At 48.9% G+C, this 19,058-nt stretch overlaps 1 protein-coding gene and 1 non-coding gene across 2 annotated transcripts; both read right to left on the reverse strand.

The window, feature by feature from the left end:
* Positions 1-4,854: 4,854 nt before the first annotated feature.
* On the reverse strand, positions 4,855-9,229 carry LOC125554498. The gene is made up of 6 exons (XM_048718039.1): positions 9,196-9,229; positions 8,761-9,097; positions 6,952-8,558; positions 5,836-6,855; positions 5,661-5,744; positions 4,855-5,572 (listed from the first exon to the last, which is right to left on the reverse strand). Exons 2-6 carry the CDS (start codon positions 8,807-8,809, stop codon positions 5,153-5,155), a joined length of 3,180 nt encoding a protein of 1,059 aa, XP_048573996.1. The 5' UTR covers positions 8,810-9,097; positions 9,196-9,229; the 3' UTR covers positions 4,855-5,152.
* Positions 9,230-9,678: 449 nt separating this feature from the next.
* TRNAG-GCC lies at positions 9,679-9,749 on the reverse strand. Its single transcript has one exon. It is a non-coding gene; the product is annotated as a tRNA-Gly (tRNA).
* Positions 9,750-19,058: the final 9,309 nt, after the last annotated feature.

A 19,058-nucleotide genomic window follows, 5' to 3' on the forward strand; every position in this document is an offset into this window, starting at 1 on the left:
CCCGTGCACCATAGCTGATGTTGACAAGTTGTGCCCGACTCCAGTGATGGAGAGATGATGACGGCGACGCGTCTTCGCCTCACGTCAGTGCTTGTAGTCGTTGCTAGGTGGACTACGGATCTGGATATAATTTTTTTTCTGATGTTCGTTGTACTATCATGATTGAAGATGAATAGATCAAAGTTTTTCCAAAAAACTGACAACTTTTGGCGGTCATATTCTCCTTCTTCGGAAAAATCTTATTCTTCGCGCCATGCGAAGAATAGTGGCCAATCGATACAAATTGCACAGTGCAACGCTACATCGCAAAGTTTTTTTCTTCTCTCATGTTTCCAACGGTTTTTGTGGAATTTTCTGGTTTAAATTTCTTTTCATTTTTTAAGATTTAAAGCCATTTTTATCATTTTTATTTTCTCACTTTCTTCTTTGGGGTTTGTTTTCTGGTTTTTATTGCAATTTTTAGAAAATCGCCATTGTATGGGTAATTTGTGGATATCTATAAAACAAATCAGGCACAATTCAATAATTTGAGGACATTCTGAAATCGTTGAATATTTTTCAAACAAATCTTCAAGGTTATAAAAATTATTAATATTTTAAAACAAATAAAGAATATGCTGTTAAAATTTCGAATTATTCTATGAAATGTGTGGACATTTACTTTCTGCAATAATACACTCTCAGAATTTCTGTTTTTCTTTCAAAGCCTGCAAAACGGTTTTCTTCATGAGCGAAACAACACTAGAATTTTTGCCAGGTCCTATTTAGCGCTTAAGAAGCTACAGCTTGCTAGGATGTAAGTTGGCTGACGGCCCATTATTCGTACTAGCAGTTTTGGGGCTAGGTTTTCACGGGTTTTCATTATTATTTTGCTTTTAACATTTGCATTTTTCGTTTTTCATTATTTTTATTTAGAATTTAATTCAAAAAATAAAATTCCGTGAAACTTTTTTGAAAATTGCAAACATTTTGAAATTTGAGATTTAGATTTTAGTTTTCATGAATAATTTTTAATTCCTTGATTTTCAAAATTTCATGAACACATTTCAAATCTGTTAAACTTTTCAGCAGTAGCGAACTTTTTTCAAATTTGTGATATTTTTCAAAATTCAAAATTCATTTATTGAAAACCGTGAACTTTTTTCAAATCCATGTGCTTTCTTCGAAATCTTGAACATCTTTATAAATGGTAAAGCTTTTTTTAAGTTCGGAAAATTTCCAATTTAACGAGCTCTTCCCAAATTCATGAACAAGTTCTAAAAATCTTGAATTCAAAACTATGAACATTTTTCAAATTCATGAATTAAAACATATGAGGGAACTTTTTTCGAATCAGTATAGTGCCCCATGACCCTACAATGACTAAAATCACTACAGCATGACAGACGAGACAATACAGTACGTTGACCCCGCTACAGTGCTGCGCAAATGAGTCGGTGTAGTCGGGATACACTGCGCCAGGAAGACGAAAGGGAGCCACACGCAGAGCATTTTTTCTGGGTCGGCCAATGAGTGTGCTATGGTGGCAATTTCATCGCTTAGCACGATGAGTGTGGACAACTAAAAAAACACGACGAGTGTGGACTGTGGAGCGAACCTTCTTTTGTTCCATCAATGTAGGCTACATTTGTATTACTGTGGGTTATCACAATCATGTTTGCCTAATCCATGTTGATTGCTTTTAGTATTTATTTCTATGTTTATCTTAACTTTAGGCTCGTTTAGCACCGCTACGGATTATGGAAATCCATTTTGCTTCATTTGTTTCACATATTTCAGTATTTATTTCATTGGTTCTTTGCCCACTTGGACAGCCAATTTGGAAATCAAACACAACACAACAACACGGCTTACCCACACGATCTGATGTGCTAGAGCGTCCAGAAATGACGTGATGGAGCATCCTCTTCCGCGGTATATCTTTTGGCTGGCTAGTTATGTGTTCCCCGCAAAAAAGAAGTTATGTGTCATTTGCTGGTAGAGATGGGTGGTGATATTGAGGTTTATCATTGAAGAAATATTCATTTGGGGGGCAGAAACGTCTTCGGTTTGATCATGTATAGTCAACGCTAAGCGTCGTTTTCTGATGGAGAGGGTTGGCTCATAGTTGTACTGTTGGTGATAGCCTCAGGCTTAACTTTCGGTTGGATTACCAACATCATGACGCGGCCGATTTTAACTTCTCGAAGGTGCTTTGCATTGGAGACATGCGATTTTCTTCTTCGGTGACCTGCCACTCCACGAGTGAAGTATGACATATGCTATCGCGAGGCGGAGCCAATGAGTAAAAACACTCAAGCAAGATGGTTACATTAAGAGATCATTTGGGCGGCAAGGTTAAAATCTCTCGACATGCGTACGCAATGACAAGACTTGGTGTCAAGTCCTAGCCTAGCTTGCATTTCCGGTGAATGTTTATAAGATTTGATCTTTTTGAAGAAGAAGAAAATGAGACTGTACACATCAATCTTTGTATGCCCGTAGCCTAGCTTGCATTGCATGTAACATGTAGCCTTGATGGTCCAGCACTCCAGGTGACCCACGGGATTCTCAGTTTGAATCCTCCGTCATTTGTGCCAAACCCTCGTGATTGAAACCGAGGTTGAGGTTCGCGGGTAAAACCCTCGTGATTGAAGGCGAGGCCGATGTTGGCTGCAGTCTGTCTTTGCAGGGCCACATCCAAACAGCGGTCGAAGTGCTGCTAGATTCTACCGTTGATGGGAACACGAGAGGGCGGTCATGACGTTAAATTCAAACGAAAGCAGAAGAGTCACGGGAGTCTCACAGGATTCGCAGCACACAAGACGAAGACGATGAGGTGTGTTTGAATTGCCGGAGCAGGACGGAATCAGTCAGTAACACCGACGGTCTTGCCGAAGCACTGGCTGGCCGCATGTAAACTCCTGTCGCCGGCTCTCCCCGCAGCTCGCATGAAAACGTTGGAGCAGTAGAGCGGTCGACGGGAATGATGATTTCTGAGGACCCAAGCACCTAGCTAGAGCTAGAGGTAGAGCTAGCGAGGTCCCTGGCTGCCAGCGACCGTTGTACTGTACCGCGAGCCGGGCTCTCTCTTATTTTCGCGAGCGAGTCCGGCGCCTGCACCTACTGGATCGGCGAGACTGCGCGTACATTTATACATCCAACAGTGATGTGTATCCGTTTAAAAAATTTAAATCCATTCAAATTTGCGCGTGCTCACGTAGTACATGTATGTCGTTGGCATGCACTGTCCAGATCGAAGGAACTGGAGTAAAATGCATTAGTGCACCCTAAACTTGCTGGTTAGGACCAAAACGGTCCTCAAACTCTGAAACTGTACTAGTACGGTCCTAATACTTGTTCATACGGTGCTCATACGGTCCTCCAATTTGATTCACAGGTCCTGGCGTACCTGAAACATACGAGTTCGCTGTACAAAGCGTATTGGGCTGGTCATGTCAGCGTTCGTAGGGCCCACTAGTCAGTTGACTTGGTCTCCGGTGGGCAGAAATCCCCAATACGCTCTCAAATCCCTAACCCTCGCACACTCCCGCGGTGCCCAAATCCCTCCATCCGCCGCCGTACTCGCGTAGCCGGCGCCACACTGCCGCCCCAAATACCTCCTTTCGCCGGACTCCCGCACCCATGGGTGGCGCGAGCGTGACCGTGAGCTCGGTCTCAGGCGAGGGCGGCAGCCTCGTATCGTCTCTCCCGTCGGGCGTAGTCGTCGCTGCCCCGCCCGTCGTCAGCCGTGCTTCCGACCGGAGACCGGCCACGTTCTCCTTCCGCGGCCGGCTTCCCTGGATGAGCTCGTTGGTGCTCGCGACGGCTGTCGGCGATGGTAGTTCAGCGGTGACGCTCAGCGCTTTTGGCGGCCATGGAGAAGAAGTGCACTGTCCTGCCGCAGAGGTGGGCATGGAGGTGACCTGTCGCTATACTTCCCGTCGTCAGACAAGTGCAACACGACCCATTAGTTCACCACAATGCTGGGTAGTGTGGATGGCAATGACGGCTCAGGTGATGCTCTTTGAGGAGTGCATCAAGTGTGTGTCCTGTTTCTGTGTCCAGTGCATGAAGATCATGTACTTGTGTGTGTCAAGTTGCTATGGCTTTTGTAAACCAGTTGTTGTATGTATGGAGCAACTTGTGATTTTAGTTTATGAATGAAATGAAATGAACTTATTTGAACTAGATTTTTGTGAAATTTTAGCATGAAAATGAACAATACTTGCTAAATGTAAATGGCGAAACAAAATCGACGATGTTGACTGCATTTTGGTTTATAGAACTGGAATAGAATAACAGTACAGACCGCTACTGGCACAATGCACTGTTTAAAATATAAAGCATTTGCTGAATGAGAATAAAAAGTGTTGAAGCTCAGAAACAAGAGATTCACACAAATTAAAGCACACATAAACATGATTTTTACAGCTGAAAAAACTGGGTAATTAAGTTCCACAGTATAAATAACACATGGTCTGCAATAGTAGTTTCCTAATCAGAAGACACCTCTTACACTTCATGATCAGCACAATGATCATAAACAAAACATTGCCATTACAAGTTTTGCACCTGATCATAAGCAGAAACACAAAAAAAGATGAAGATCATTCCAAACTTCACATCCCTTTACCTAAATTCGTCGAACATATTAACCTTTCTAGGTTTCTTAAAACATGTCATGTTCTGATTGGTAGGTGCAGTTTTTTTCTTTGTCTTGTTTCCTTGAACAACGCAAGGATTAAATCTTGCCTCCTCGATCCTTGAACTAGTTCCTGCAGCTCTTTCTTTCATTTGTTCCTCCAACACGGCTTACTTCCTTACTTGATCTGCCATTTGGTCATCCATGGCTTTCTTGTTTGTTTGTTCAGCTCTCCTCTTTCTCAGCTCCCATTCTTCATTCCTTGTTGTGTCTTGTTGATTGTTCTGCTGCTCCCAAGCATTTTGCCTTGCAGCCTCCTCAGCCTCCTTAAATTTTCTCCAACTCTCCTGCCTCTCAAACTCCTCTGCTTGATGTATCAGAAAAGCTGCCTCCTCCTGCTGGTATTTTGTATTTGCAATCATTTTCTTCTCCTCTGCAATCCTTCTCTTCTCCTTGGCCTTCTTTTGTTTTTCTATCTCTGCATTTCTTTTTCTCTCATCCATCATTTGCCTTTTCTTCTCTGCCATTTCAAGTTTCTCCTCTTGGGCTTTTTTTCTTTTTTTCCTCAGTAGCTCTTCTCTTCTCTTCTGCAGCAAGTCTCTTTTCCTCTAGTATAGTTTTTTTCTTTTCCTCAGCTGCTTGTTTCTTAGCTTCCAGCTCTTCCTTTCTCTTTTGAGCTGCAAGCTTAATTTTGTCCTCTTCTTCTTTCAACTTTGCCATTGCTGCTTCAAACTTTGCTAGGTCTGCAACTTCTCTTTTCTCAGCTGCGGCTCTCAGCTTTGCCAATGCTAGAACCTCTCTTTTCCTGTGAACATTGCCCTCCTTTGTTGCAGTAGTAGGGATAACTGGTGGCTGAGACATGATGTGCTCCTCTATGAAAACAGAATTTGGTAATGGACCTTGATGGACTGCTTCCCTCTGGCTTGCTTCCCTCTGGCTTGCTTCTCTCTGAAATATAACTCAATTTTGAGGATCATACATGAAACATTTGTACATGAACTTGCTATGTGTAATGAAAATAAATTACTATAAGTACCTCCTGTGTTAAAATATTAATTATCTCAGGCTGATACAAATGTACTGGCTCTTGAATTAAACCTTCTGTCCGCTGATTCTGTTCCTACAAACAGTAAAAGCATGGCAATTTTTACATGTTGAAGCATATAATTAGTAACATAATGAAGATCATGAAGCTAGATATAGGGCCTCACCTGAGTGACAACTGCTTCTTCCTCATCCGAGGAGGAGGAAACATCAGGCTCTGCCCTCACTCTGACCCTTTCAGATTTTTTCTTTGGTTTTAACCCTAATTTGAAGTCCATACAACCACCAATGTTATGGCCAGCAACTCCACAATAGCTGCAATGGATTATTGCCCCTGCCCTTGTAATTTTTACTCCTTTTTTCCCTTGTTTCTCTTCTGGCTGTTTTCTCCTGTTCTTCCTCCTCCTTCCTTTCTGCTTTACCAATGGTGGTGGTGCGATAGTTCTGCCATTCATTTTGCTCCACTCACTAATATCTCGGCATGGCATAATAATGTTTTCATATGCCTTGCGATATGTTGCAATAGAATAACATGAGTTAACATAATCCTCTGGATTGATTTTGTCATATCTAAGAGCAGCTACTCCATGGCTGCATGGAATGCCCGACAAATCCCATCTCCTACAACTGCACTTCCTCAACTGGTAATCGACCCCGTAGTCTACACCTCTATCATTGACGTTAAAGATTCCCAATCCAGCTGGTGAAGCATAGCAAGTTCTAGCAAATTCCACATTTTTGTCCAATTTTTTCCTTATCTTTGGACATATAGTACCAGGCCACTTCAAGGCCTCTTGCAGCTTGCTATGATTTCTTCCCATTAGTTGTCCTTTAATCCTCTGGCACATGCTGATTATAGGCATTTCTCTTGCATCCAATATATACTTGTTGAACACCTCACAGTTATTGTTCAACAAGACATCACACTTTGGGAATTCATTTTGAAATGCCCTAACCCATGTTGGAGGGTCCAACTCCTCTAGCCAATCATGTGCCTCTTTGTTTAGAACTAACATCTCATTCATGTTATGTCTAAATTTCCCTTCGGTACTACTTCTAGCACATTTCCAGAGTTGGTTTTTGAGGGCCTCACCTTTAAAATTTTTGTTGAAATTCTGCCAAAGATGCCTGACACAAAATCTATGTGGGGAACCACTAAACAGTTCTTTCACTGCCTTTATTAGACCCTGACATAAGTAAATTCATAAAGCAAGTGTTAATAATATTTAAATGCAGCCCATGTACAATATGAAAATGTTCAAAATTAGGTAAGACACACTCACTTTTTGCTTGTCGGACATGATAGTCCAAAGATCATTGTTCACAATACCAAGATCTTTCTTTAAAGTTGTCAAGAACCACCTCCAAGCCTTTGTATCTTCTCTCTGAACCACTGCATGTGCAATAGGAATTATGCAATCGTTGGGATCCATTCCTATTGCACTAAGTAGGATGCCTCCATATTGTGTCTTCAAATGACAACCATCGAGGAAAAGAACAGGCCTACAAGCTGATAGGAAACCCCTCTTACAAGCATCAAAGGAAAAGTAGCATTTCTCAAACTGGCCATCTTCAACAAGGTCTAAATAAAATGTACTTCCTGGATTGGATCTCCTCAGCTCATTTGCATAGTCCCACAACTTGTTATATTGTGCTATTTCATCTCCATATATAATATTGAAAGCTAGTCCTCTGGCCCTCCCTAGCTTCCCTCTTTTAATTGTCATGTTGGAATCTTCCTGCACAAGTGCTGCCAATCCCTTGAGGGTCATCCTCTCATTAGCTCTTATTTTCTCCACATACTTGTTAGCAATGTACTTGGCAGTAAATGCCCTCACTTGCCACTTCTTGCTACAATGATACACACTGTTGAAGGTTTTCACCATAACTGAATTTGTCCTTTTGTCCAATGAGGCATAAAGATACCATGGACATCCATCCTCACACTTAGCTCCAATCCTACTTTTATCATTCTTGGGAAATGTGATGCTCACTCTCTCTTTCACACTATACTCCCTGATTGCTCTTCTTAGCAAATCAACTGATGAGAATAGCTGACCCACATGGAACTTTGGATCATGCATATCTTCTGCCGTAAAAGATTTGAAATTGAACTTCATCTCATCCTCGTCTGACTCCGGGGCTTCTAATTTCTCATCTTCAGAGTTACAATCCTCAACCACTTGCTTCCCTTTCCTATCACTAACAGAATGTAGTTGTTCCTGCACCAAGTCCTCATCACCATCCTCCAAATCGTAATCACTGTCCACAATCTCGGGAACATAATCACTATCTTCACTATCATCATCACCGTCACATCCTTCTTCATTGACATCACCTTGCTTTGCTCTTGGCCTCAACCTAACAACTTCCTCATTGCTTGCAAATTCATTGGCCTCACATATAGTGTTGACGTCAACATAACTGCCATCCACTGTGCTCTGCTCTTCACTACTGACATCACCCATGATTTTCTTCTTAGGACTGATAACAGGAGGTAAAAATGTCAGTGGAGTGCCAACCACGGCATCCCACGCTGATCCTCGTCCACCATTGTAGTTGTTTCCATGATCCAGAAAAATCATCAAGTATCGGTGCCCTCCTTTTACCATTCTCACAATGTCAATACAAACTTCTTCTTCCTTCGATAATAGCCTTGCACCATCTTCATTCAATTGAGAGCCAGGTAGCAACCAGTACATGGAAACCCTACCAGCCGTCTCATACCCAATATGCTCTACCAAATCTTCAAACATCTTCATGCATACACACCCAGTTTCACAAAAATCATAACAAGTCTTTTTCCCATTCAGATAGGCTCTATTTCTTCCACTGCCATGGAAAAATCCTCCATGAACGAACTCCAAAGTGAAAAAGTCACTGTCTTCCGCTGCAAAAAGAGCAAAATTGAACTAATTGAGACATTCAGTTTGAGATAAACCCTACAAATATGTAAACCCTAGCCTAATGTACGTCAAATGCCACCAAATCAATGCATAAATCATGGGGGATCGCTAAACAACTGCCTAATCTAGTGGAAAACACTTTTCAGGGGCAAATTTTCACAGCTATGTGGGAAATTTGACACTCACCGTACGAGGGCGCCGCCCCTTTCTCATGGCGTTGTACAGGGCCGACCATCGCTGCCGTGCACCGCCGCCTGCAGTTACTGCAGTGCGGCCCTGCGTTCCTCCGCCGTCCCCGCTGCTCGCATGGACCGGCAGAGGTGCCGATCAACCGTCCCTTCCACCGCGTGTTCGCGTCCCTGCTCCTGACTCGAAACAGGGGAAGAAGAGAACGAGTCTCGTACAGATGAGGGCAGATGGGAAATTCTGTACGACTAGTGGGGCCGAACACAAAGTTTACTTCCCCACGTTGACGTGGCCAGCCTCTGTACAGCGAACTCGTATGTTTCAGGTACGCCAGGACCTGTGAATCAAATTGGAGGACCGTATGAGCACCGTATGAACAAGTATTAGGACCGTACTAGTACAGTTTCAGAGTTTGAGGACCGTTTTGGTCCTAACCAGCAAGTTTAGGGTGCACTAATGCATTTTACTCAAGGAACTGTGGTGGGAGGAGTCAGGCGCGGGCGTGGTTCACGTTTAAGAGAGTGCAAATGGCAAGACCGGGTGGGCCTGGGAATCTGGTGGTGGGGCTTGGGCTCTGCAGGCCGTACCTCCTCCTCACGGGGCGTTTCGGTTTTGCAGGTGCGGCAGCATGGCCCAGCTTGTTACCCCGCAAAAAAAAAAAAAGCATGGCCCAGCTTGTTTGTTTGTCAGCCAATATTCGTGTGGTCGCAGGCGGTTTTTAGGCTTCAAGTTAGTACTATCGTCAGATTTCTCAAAACAAACAAATACAAGTTCGGCTCTCAAACAAAAAAAATACAAGTTCGCGTATGAAGTTGTTCCTCAGGACATGTGAAAGCAGCGCCACTGAAAAGAAGGTGAAAACACAACAAATAATAGGAGAAAAAAACGAGAATGGCAAATAAAAAAGAGAGGATGCAATGCACCAGCCGGGAATCGAACCCGGGTCTGTACCGTGGCAGGGTACTATTCTACCACTAGACCACTGGTGCTTCCATGCTGTTGAATTTGCTCACTAATTCTTGGTTAGTTAGATCCTACTCGTACTGAGCGAGCTGCGTAGCACAGTGGTATGAAACAGTGGCGTGAGCCCGTGACAAGGACAGACGCCCTCACACCCCGTGGCAACGGAGAGAAAGCGACCACAATAATAACAATATTAAGAAGAAGCCAAGAAACAAAATGGCTACCTGTTGGGAGGACGACACGATGCAACACGACGTCGATGTCAGGGGCTCACCGGCCAAACAAACCGGAAAGAAAGAGGTGCTCCGCGCGGCGCACTTGAGGTTGAGCCCATCCAGGAACCGTCATCGATCGTCTTTGGGCTCGCCTCGCTGTTCCGGCAACCACGTCAACCATAGTCCTTAGGAGCAGCCAAACGTTGGGTCCCTGTCATTACGCTGTACTACGTAGGAGACTTGAAACGCTCAAACGCACGCAGCAGTTTCTTCCTTTCGTCGTCGTCGTCGTCGTCGTCGTGGTGGTGGTGGTCATGCACGGCGTAGATTGCTACCACCCTGCCGTAGCGATCGCCGGCCTGCTCCTGCGCGACGTGTGCCACTCCAGTTTAATTGCGCCGTCTTTTCTTGAGACCGCGTGAGAGCTACCGCTCCATTGTAGAGTATACCATAGGTACGTTCACCGTATGCCAAAGCGGTGGGGTGAAAAGGAGGGAGAGACCCCCCGTGCTTGTTGCCGTGTCATGTGTTGTAGTACTACTACATTGGAGATGGTGAGCTCAACCCTCAACGTCGACCTCCCTCCCTCCCACGGGCAGAGATAAGATGACGGTTTGGATTTGCTGCTCGATCAACAGATGGAAAGCTCAGCGCCAACTTTACCAGTATATATTATATATAACTAAAGTCATCAGCTCGGGTCAGGGAAGAAGGGGTGAGACGAAGTTCTCGAGAAAGGCTCGAACCGAAGCTCATTGGCCAGTACTCCGATGATGCCGCGGTTCCAACCTCCAAGCAAAGCGACATATGCTATGGACGGCATTATCTTCCTTTTTCGTCGGCCGACTACAGCTGATATTATGCTTGCTTGAACCCAGATATACGCGGCCCGCGAGGAAGGAAAAGAACCGCAGCCATTTCCCGTCGACCGCCGCCCTTGTCTACCACTGGAGTAGCACACACGTCGACGAACAGAAGGATCTAGCGAGGCCCTGTCCTATGCTGCTAACGCGTCAGACGAGGAGTACGAGTCGAACCTAATGCAAGGTTATTCATTTCCGCGTAAGCGCGTCGCGGGCGCATAAACAAAGAGGACCGACCGACCGGAAGCATGTGTAGGGGGCAGTAGGACCGGAGCAAAGCACCGAGTCGTGTCTGTCCCCTCCCCCCGGAATTGTGTGTGCCATAACTGTACAGTACGGTGGTACTGCTGCTCCATCACCTGCGCCTGCATGAATGAAGAAGGGAAAGCCACGCTTATTTTTTTAAGGAAGCATAACAAAGATTCGCTGGCCTTGCAAGTCTAATTCAGATTTTGTCTGTCGGCGCCCGCAAATCCATCCTAGGGATGGACGGATTATCAACACAGGCCGAGCAAAACGGCCGCCATGCTTTCGTTTCGTGACGACGGCGACATTCTGGGATCCCTCGTCCGTCCGTCCGTCCACCGGCCATCGCTGGAGCCACCAACCAAACGTGGTCCGAGACGCACTTCGATCGCACCGTCGAGCGGACTCCATCCCAGCAATTAATCCAGATCGATACGTGCTCGTGTCCATTTCTCTCTCTCTCTCTCTCGGTACGTACCGTGGAGGGAAAATCATCTTGATGCCAACCAAAACAATCGATAATTACAGGCTAATCGCTAGTGCTACTGCTACGACTGCACAAGCATCTGATGATCCATGTATCGCCCTCCATCGGTCCGCTAGCCTACGTACATCCGCGCACAGTGCCGCCATTGACGGGAGCGGAGCGTGCAGTGGCGCTATGGCTACCCGAACCAGAGGCCGAGGCTGTCGAGGACGCGGACGCCGAAGAAGGTGAGGTAGATGACGACGAGGCCCACCCCGTACACCCGCCGGTCCAGCCGCATGCCCCTCGCCGGCACCACCACCAGCGCCCACGCGAGCCCGGCGCACAGGAACCCCACCGTCTCGTAGACGGCGGCGTCGGCGGGCAGCGTGAACGGCGCCGGATACTGCGCGGCCGCCAACAGCGTGAGTGACAGCCCCAGCCCCATCCACCGTGTTGAACAGCGGCCCGTCGTAGCAGGCCGACACGGCCGTCTGCGCACCGCCGGGGCCGCCGTGGGTCGCCATCGCCACGTTGGAGACCAGGTCGCCCAGCGAGTCCCCGCACGCCAGCACCGTCACGCACATCACGCTCGCTCATCAGGAACCCTGCGGCAAGCCATGGCACGCGGGGGCGAGGCGGCGTCTGTTGTGGCCGCGGCGAGCGCGGCGAGGAGGATCGAGAGGCCGTTGTTGTGATGGTGGCGCGAGGATGTTGTCGCCGGGCTGTACGAGGTCAAGGTCGTGGCGAGGAGTACGGGCGCCAGCGCGGCGGAGGCCGCGGTGCGTGGCGATGTCAATAGGTGGCGAGGCGCCCTCCCCTGAAAAATAAAGGGGGCAAGTTTATAATTGGTTAGTAGATGGAAAAAATTCTAATTAACGTGTAATTACGTGTAATTCTTTGTATGTTTATCATTATTGTTGTTTATCGTACGTGGCACTTTAAAATAGCATCTTTGTACCTGCCTTATGGATGTAGATTGGTGCTCCACCCCTGCCGCTCGGCTAGTCTCACCATGCACAAGTTAATATGTGTCCTTGTCTAAAAAAATGTTAATATGCGTTCATGCAACTATTTTCACCTCATCCATGGGGTGCAAATTGGTGCTCAACCGTTGGCGTGCTACATATACTTCGTTAGTTCGTTTCCTCGCAAAAAGAAAAACATATCCACGGTGACACGCACACACCCTTTGCACCCGTCGCGAGCAGTTTGTTTGCAAAGTTGACCGTGACGTTTATGCCCTGAAGTCAACGCTCGGGTTTTATTAAAATTTATATACTAGCGTAAAAGAAAGTCAAGTTTATTAAAAAAACTTCTAAACCTTTTTTATTTTTATTTTAATTATTAGAAAATTCACTATATGAGGTGTATATACACCCAGGAACCAAAGCGTATTTCCTGCTAGTTGGCGCACTTTAGCTACTTGCAAGTCTCTTGAATTTAGAATTTGTTGATTTTTTGGCCGTTAGATATGTCCTGAGATTCGTGCGGTTTCTTTTGCCTGGTGCGTTTGGTGGTCTTTTGCGCTGGCTATAATCTATCTTACTCCTTTTTTGGGCCAGATGATTTCCTTTTTGGGCTCGCTATCTGGCCCGTTAAGTTCCCGACGCCCGTTATTGGATGGTGAGCCCTGCCCGTGTCACGCAGGGTGGAGGCCCCTCCTACACCTTGGCTCTCTCTTTTCGATTAATTAGTCGTATCCGGCTCCCCCCCCCCTTCTCTCTCTCTCTCTCTCTCAGTCACTTCTCTTTCAGTCTCTCTGCCTCTCTATAGAGTTCGTTGGTTCTTGGTGCTCCCATGTTGATCTCTGCCTTTGTTCGTGTAAGATCTGGTGCATTATTCGATTTTGATTGAGTTGTTGAGTTATGTTTTGATGTTGTTCTTCAGGATTTCATTGGCGGTGCGTGTTAGGGCCCGACTGCTCCAACTAGATCATTGGTCCTCGGTTTTGCCTAAGATATGTTTTCCACATGGTCAAATCTGTGCTTTGTCCCTGTGATTTGTGCTTGTTTCCCATTTGATTTGGAGACGTTGGTTACTCGAGGATTAGATCTGTGTTAGCCCTAATTCTAGGTTTTTAGGTGTGTGTAGTTTCTTTTCTGGTCGATTTGTTGCCGGGATAGTCGGTTTTTAGGTCTTAGGAGCACGTGCATGAAGACTTCTCGGTTGCCATTGACAAGGTCAGCCCGGCTTCGGTATGAGAGCGACAACAACGGGGTGTCAGCGATTTGTTATGGCGGTAGCAATGGTCATTCGATGGTATGAGGGGCTCAATGTGTTTTTTATTTTTTTTGCTGGGGTGTTTGTAGTTCTAATGAACATTTATGATAATATTTGAATTGTTTTCGCAAAGAAGAAAAAAGTGCGTGAAGAAGAAAAAAAACTACGGTTCATGCGAAGAACTGCGATGCCTACCAGGACACTGACTACAAACGAACTGTGATGGCGGCACTTTGTTTTACTTGGTTTGGGACTTCGATCAATCACGTCGATTACCCTGGAGTCCCTGTCATTTTTTCATCCGTGATGAAAATGGAGAACCTTGCAAAAACACTCCATCGGAGGCGCTACTCGCCGTCACACACATTGAATCATTTCTCCTGGCTTGATGAAACCCACATGTCGAAGATTTCTTAATTTCCACTAGGCCGATGGATATGTTTAAATGTGGTTAAATCGGTTGTGTGCTAGTGTCTACGTACCTTCTACTTCGGTTGCTTGAGCTCCATGTGACATTTCTCAATCAGTTGGACAGTGACACGCACCCACGCGCACAACAATGCATTGCCTTTGAAAAGGGATTAAGTGGGCAAAATGATATACTTAAAAACATGCAAGTCAAAGGGCCGAGAAGAGCTGAGGATGCTCGGTCATGGGTGCAGATTGATGCTCCGCCCCTGCCGCTCGGCTGCACCCACTGTGCACAAGTTAATAATATGCGTCCTTGTCTCGGAAAAAAAAGGTTAACATGATGCGTCCATGCAACCATTTCACGTCATCCATGGGTGCAAATCGGAGCTCAACCATTGGCGTACAGCATATATCCCGTTTCCTTAAAAAGAACACATATATTCCGTTTCACCTAGCCACGGTGAGACGCACACACCCTTTGCATCCGTGGCCAGCGAGTGAAGTTTGTTTAAAACTCTGAAGTTGTATGGATGGTCGAAATTAAACCCTGAACTTTAAATCCCTGAAATCGGCACCCCGTATTTAGTAATCGCGGTCAATTTCAACCTTATATCTGTTTGCTGCACTAGGAAAAACAAAATCCTGGCCAGGATCCCTCACTTCTCTCACTTGCTGTGTGGGCCTACATGTCATCTTCATCCTCTTCCCTGCTTTATGCAAATCCATCAAATAAGAAATCCCAAACTGAATCAGACTAAATAAACACTATGAAGTAGGAACAAATAATACTATATGCATGGATCAGCGACGAACTGACTAATACTAGCTTGCTTAGCACTCACGCCTCGACAAATACTACACGAAACCGAGCAGCACATTAGCCGCCGTAGCGCACGGTTGCCGCTGTCTTGCCCTCAGCCGTCTCTGGGAGTTCCTCACGCTTGGCCGACGCGCCGCGCGAGCGGCCGGAAATGCCAGACGTCCTGCCATTGTTGTTCGACATTGTCGCATGCTCCCGGGAGGCCGGGACTGGACAACGCGCCCCCGATGCCACACAGCTACCAGGACCCCGACGAGACGCCGAGCGCTGAAGCGGCTGTCAGAAGCGCGCCAGCGAGACCTCGAACACCTTACTCGTCTCCGATGCGCTGCTGCAAAGCTACAGAAGGACCTCCCGTAGCACCACCATTCCGTCAAACACTTGGTGTGCGTGCAGCCGTGCATTCCCTTACAGGTCACCTTGCCTCCAAGCTCGCTCCGACCACCCCTGTAGCTCCGCGCGACTCGCCTTTCCACGTCCCTGAGCTACATTCACCCTATCTCCATCGATTTCTTCCTCTACCGCTCACGCTAGGTGGCTGCTCTGCCGTGAGAGCACACCACGTGCAGCGTGGATGACGTGCACGGCGACCAGACCGGTGGTCATGCCTCTCGCTCTTCTTTCCCATGCGCTACCCCTGGACTTTCCCGCTGCCCTGCCCATTTTCCGAGCCTGCCCAACGTCATGCCGCAGTTTTTGGGAGTGACACAAAGAGATTGTAGGAGAGAAGGTAAATATGACATGTGGGCTCATATAGTCAGTGAGAGTGGAGTAGGATCCCTGCCGGGATTGTAACTTTCCTGCCGTGCCAAACCGGTCTATACAGGTCCAAGGTGGAGATTGGCCGGGATCAATGAATACAGGGTACCGATTTCAAGGATTCAAAGTTCAGGATTCAATTCCAACTAGCTGTATGAATTTAAGGTTTAAAATAGACTTTGGGCGGCTGCATGCGGCGGGGGGGCCTGAAGGCCTGAACCGAACCAACCGACCAACGACGAGCGCGCATCGGACGAGGGAGGGCCCCGGCCGGAAGGAAAAGGCAACGGTTTACCCGCGCGTGACCATCGGTCGACACGGCAGAGCCCCTAAGCTCCGGGATGGATGCAGACGAGACAAACAGAGCCCACGCCGAGCAGACGCGGTCGCGCCATCGCCACGGTGCCCTCCACTCTCCTCTCCTGGAGATGGGTGGAATGGATGGATGGTCCTACGGGTATCTATCCTGGGCGCGCTCCGGCTCCCAATCCCAAGGCTCGGCCGACTAGGTCGGGACCGGCGGCACCACGGCAGGCCCGGATTCCTTCCTGCCGCGACGGAGACGCGGGCGGGAACGGACACGGGCCGACGGCACGCACGGACGGATAGGCGGGGGACCTATCCGTTGGGGCGCGCACGTCGCGCCGCGGCGTCGGCGCTACATGGAAGGCACGGCTCTCCGCTCTCCAGGTAACCTGTATCCTCGGTTGGTGCCAAACGCCCAACCGTCAGATCCGCGACAAGTGCAGGCCGTGTGTGTGTGCCAGACGTCCAAGGGTTAGCGCATCGCTGACCAGTAACTTCTTCAGCGTTGAGTCCACTCCAAGGCGTACGTGTTACCACTTGAGAAAGATGAAATGGTCTGATCCATGGAAGGTCCAAAAAGGTTCTCATCAAATCATAGGCCGTCCTACGCACGTGTGGGCTCCTCTCCCTTTCTTATAAAAAAACATTTTTATTTGTGTGAAACCCTTTCTTATAACTCCATTACCGATAGGGAGACGTACATAATTGCACCGGCGATCGCAGAACGAAAGTATGTGTAGTACATTAGGTATCTCCACCCGCGCCTCCAGGTAGACTTTTCCAGGCGATTTTTTCGCGCTGGCGCCAAAAAAACGGTCCAGTCGCGCCTTCAGGAACCCGATTTTCGCCGGCCTGGGCCGAAAACAGCGCCGGCGGACTCAGGCCGAACCCGGCACGCTGGGGGGCGTTCGGGGGCGCCGGGGCGAACTGTTTTGGCGCGAAACAGCCGCGGGCCCACCGCGTCAGCGACACGGCGCCTCGTCTTCCCCCAACGGCCTCGGTTCCCGCGGGGAATCAATGCCAAGGCTGCCGCCGGTCAGCCTTGCCATTGATTCCTCACGGGCGGCGCGTCACGGGACGGCGCGCCGACGCCTCCCCTCCCTCGCACGCGTACACATGGGTGCGGCGCGGCTATATAGCCGGTGGCCTGCACTCGCCTGTGCCCACACCAGCCCCGCCCCTCGCCACCGCCCTTCCTCTCCCTACCTCTCCCGAGCGCCGCCGCCCAGCCCCTTCCTCTATCTCTACCTCTCCCGAGCCCGTCGCCATGACGGAACGCTTCCTCGGAGACGAGGCGGCGGCCAACGGCTTCGGCCGCCGTTCGCTCCGCGAACAGGAGTCCTGGCTCCTGTTCCAGGCGAACATCCCGGCGCCGCCGGACATGCGCGCCGGGCCGACGGGGTGGAGGCTCAGCGCCAGGTGAGTGCCCATTCCCCTGTTGCCCGACGCCGTGGCGAAGCCGAAGTACTTCGCCAAGGAAGTCGAGGTCGTGCGCGCCTCCCTCACCGACGCCCAACTCTCCCTCCCCCAGTACGCCGCCGACAACCACGCGGCTTGGGCGGCGTATTTCGAGCGCCGCCAACAACAGCGCTTGGCGTCCATCAACGGCGCGCCGGTGGTTGGCAGCCGGCAGAACAGCGAGGGAGGCCACTTGTGGTGGGGCGTCCCCGGCCGCACACTCAAGGGCGTGCTGACGTACCTCGAGGGCGGCAACGACCCGCCGTTGGCGTACCCGGCGAGGGCGGTCGCCCCGGCGCCGCACTGACGCGCCGGGCCATGGGCGCCAAGGAGGTTCGGGTCCTCCTCCTCTTCTTCCTCCTCCCGATCTTCATCGCACTCCTCCGGCACTCCGGCCCTGCTCGGCGTCAAGGCCGAGCCCGCGGTGGAGACGCCGCTCGGCCGGCGCACTCGCAGCGCCGGCATCGTCATCAACGAGGGCGGCCGGCGCGCCTACTCGTCGGCTCCTCCTCCACGCTTCGTCAAGCCAAAGACGGAGCCGGGGCTCGCGCCGGTGAAGACAGAGCCGGGGCTCGCGCCGGTGAAGACGGAGCCGGGGCTCGCGCCGGTGAAGAAGGAGCCGGCCGCGCCGGTGACGACGGAGCTCGACGACGACGACGTGGCCCTGGAATTGACGCGCAGGGACTCTATAGCGATGGAGAAGGAGCGCCTGGAGAAGGCGAAGGAGCGCCAGCGCGCCGCCCTGCTTCGCTTCGCGGAGCTTCGACGCGGCCGCGACGAAGGCGGAGTCGTCGTCATCTGCGACAGCGACGACGACGACGACGATGCGTCGCCACCAGTCCGCCATGGCGACGCCGGGCAGGGGTCCAGCAGGGGCGCCCGCGTCAAGGAGGAGAAGGCCGACGACGACGATGGCGGCGACGGCGGCGACTTCACCCAGTTTTTCCTTTAGATTAGTTTATGTGTATGTGCTATGTAATGAAAATCCGCGAACTTCGCCGAAATGTGCCGAAATTTATCGTGTTTGGCCGAAATTTATCGTGTTTGGCCGAATTTTATCGTGTTTAAGCCGAACTTGGTCGAACTTTTTTTATTTTAAAACGTGCCTGGGGCGGCCCTGGGGCCGGCGGCTGGGGATCAACTCGCCCCTAGGCCCAATTTTTACGCTGGCTCACCCCCAGACGACGATTTTAGACGCTTCTTGAGGGGTACGGCTGGAGATGCCCTTAGTCACACACCCGTGACTAGGTGAAATGAGCACCCAAGATCACAACCGCGCCGCAAGGCTGTATTTCTGGAAAAGAAAAAAACACCTTAACAACATTGTTGTTTCAGCTATGAACAAACGTAACAATGATGCCGATGGCGGAACATGCAAAATATTACTCCCTCCGTTTCTTTAAGGTGTATACTTTTGGGCACGGTGACCAAAGCAACAAATTATGCATACATTAGTACAAAATTACCTTTGTCAAATGTATTGATTACTGGCAAGTAAATCAGTTAAGCTTTGGAAGAAAAAGATACATGCAATCATGAGAAATATATTTTCCTTATTTTGCTATAAA

This window comes from Triticum urartu, chromosome 4 (genome assembly GCF_003073215.2).
Source record: "Triticum urartu cultivar G1812 chromosome 4, Tu2.1, whole genome shotgun sequence".
In the NCBI taxonomy this organism is placed as follows: domain Eukaryota; kingdom Viridiplantae; phylum Streptophyta; class Magnoliopsida; order Poales; family Poaceae; genus Triticum; species Triticum urartu.

What these genes read in the sequence shown, in the direction of transcription:
- LOC125554498 (XM_048718039.1), bottom strand. Translation starts at nt 8,809, where the DNA reads ATGGTCGGCCCTGTACAACGCCATGAGAAAGGGGCGGCGCCCTCGTAC. An exon ending in AGGGGCGGCGCCCTCGTACG is followed by an intron (nt 8,559 to 8,760) that starts GTGAGTGTCAAA and finishes CTCTTTTTGCAG; the next exon opens with CGGAAGACAGTGACTTTTTC. An exon ending in TTAATATTTTAACACAGGAG is followed by an intron (nt 5,573 to 5,660) that starts GTACTTATAGTA and finishes GTTATATTTCAG; the next exon opens with AGAGAAGCAAGCCAGAGGGA.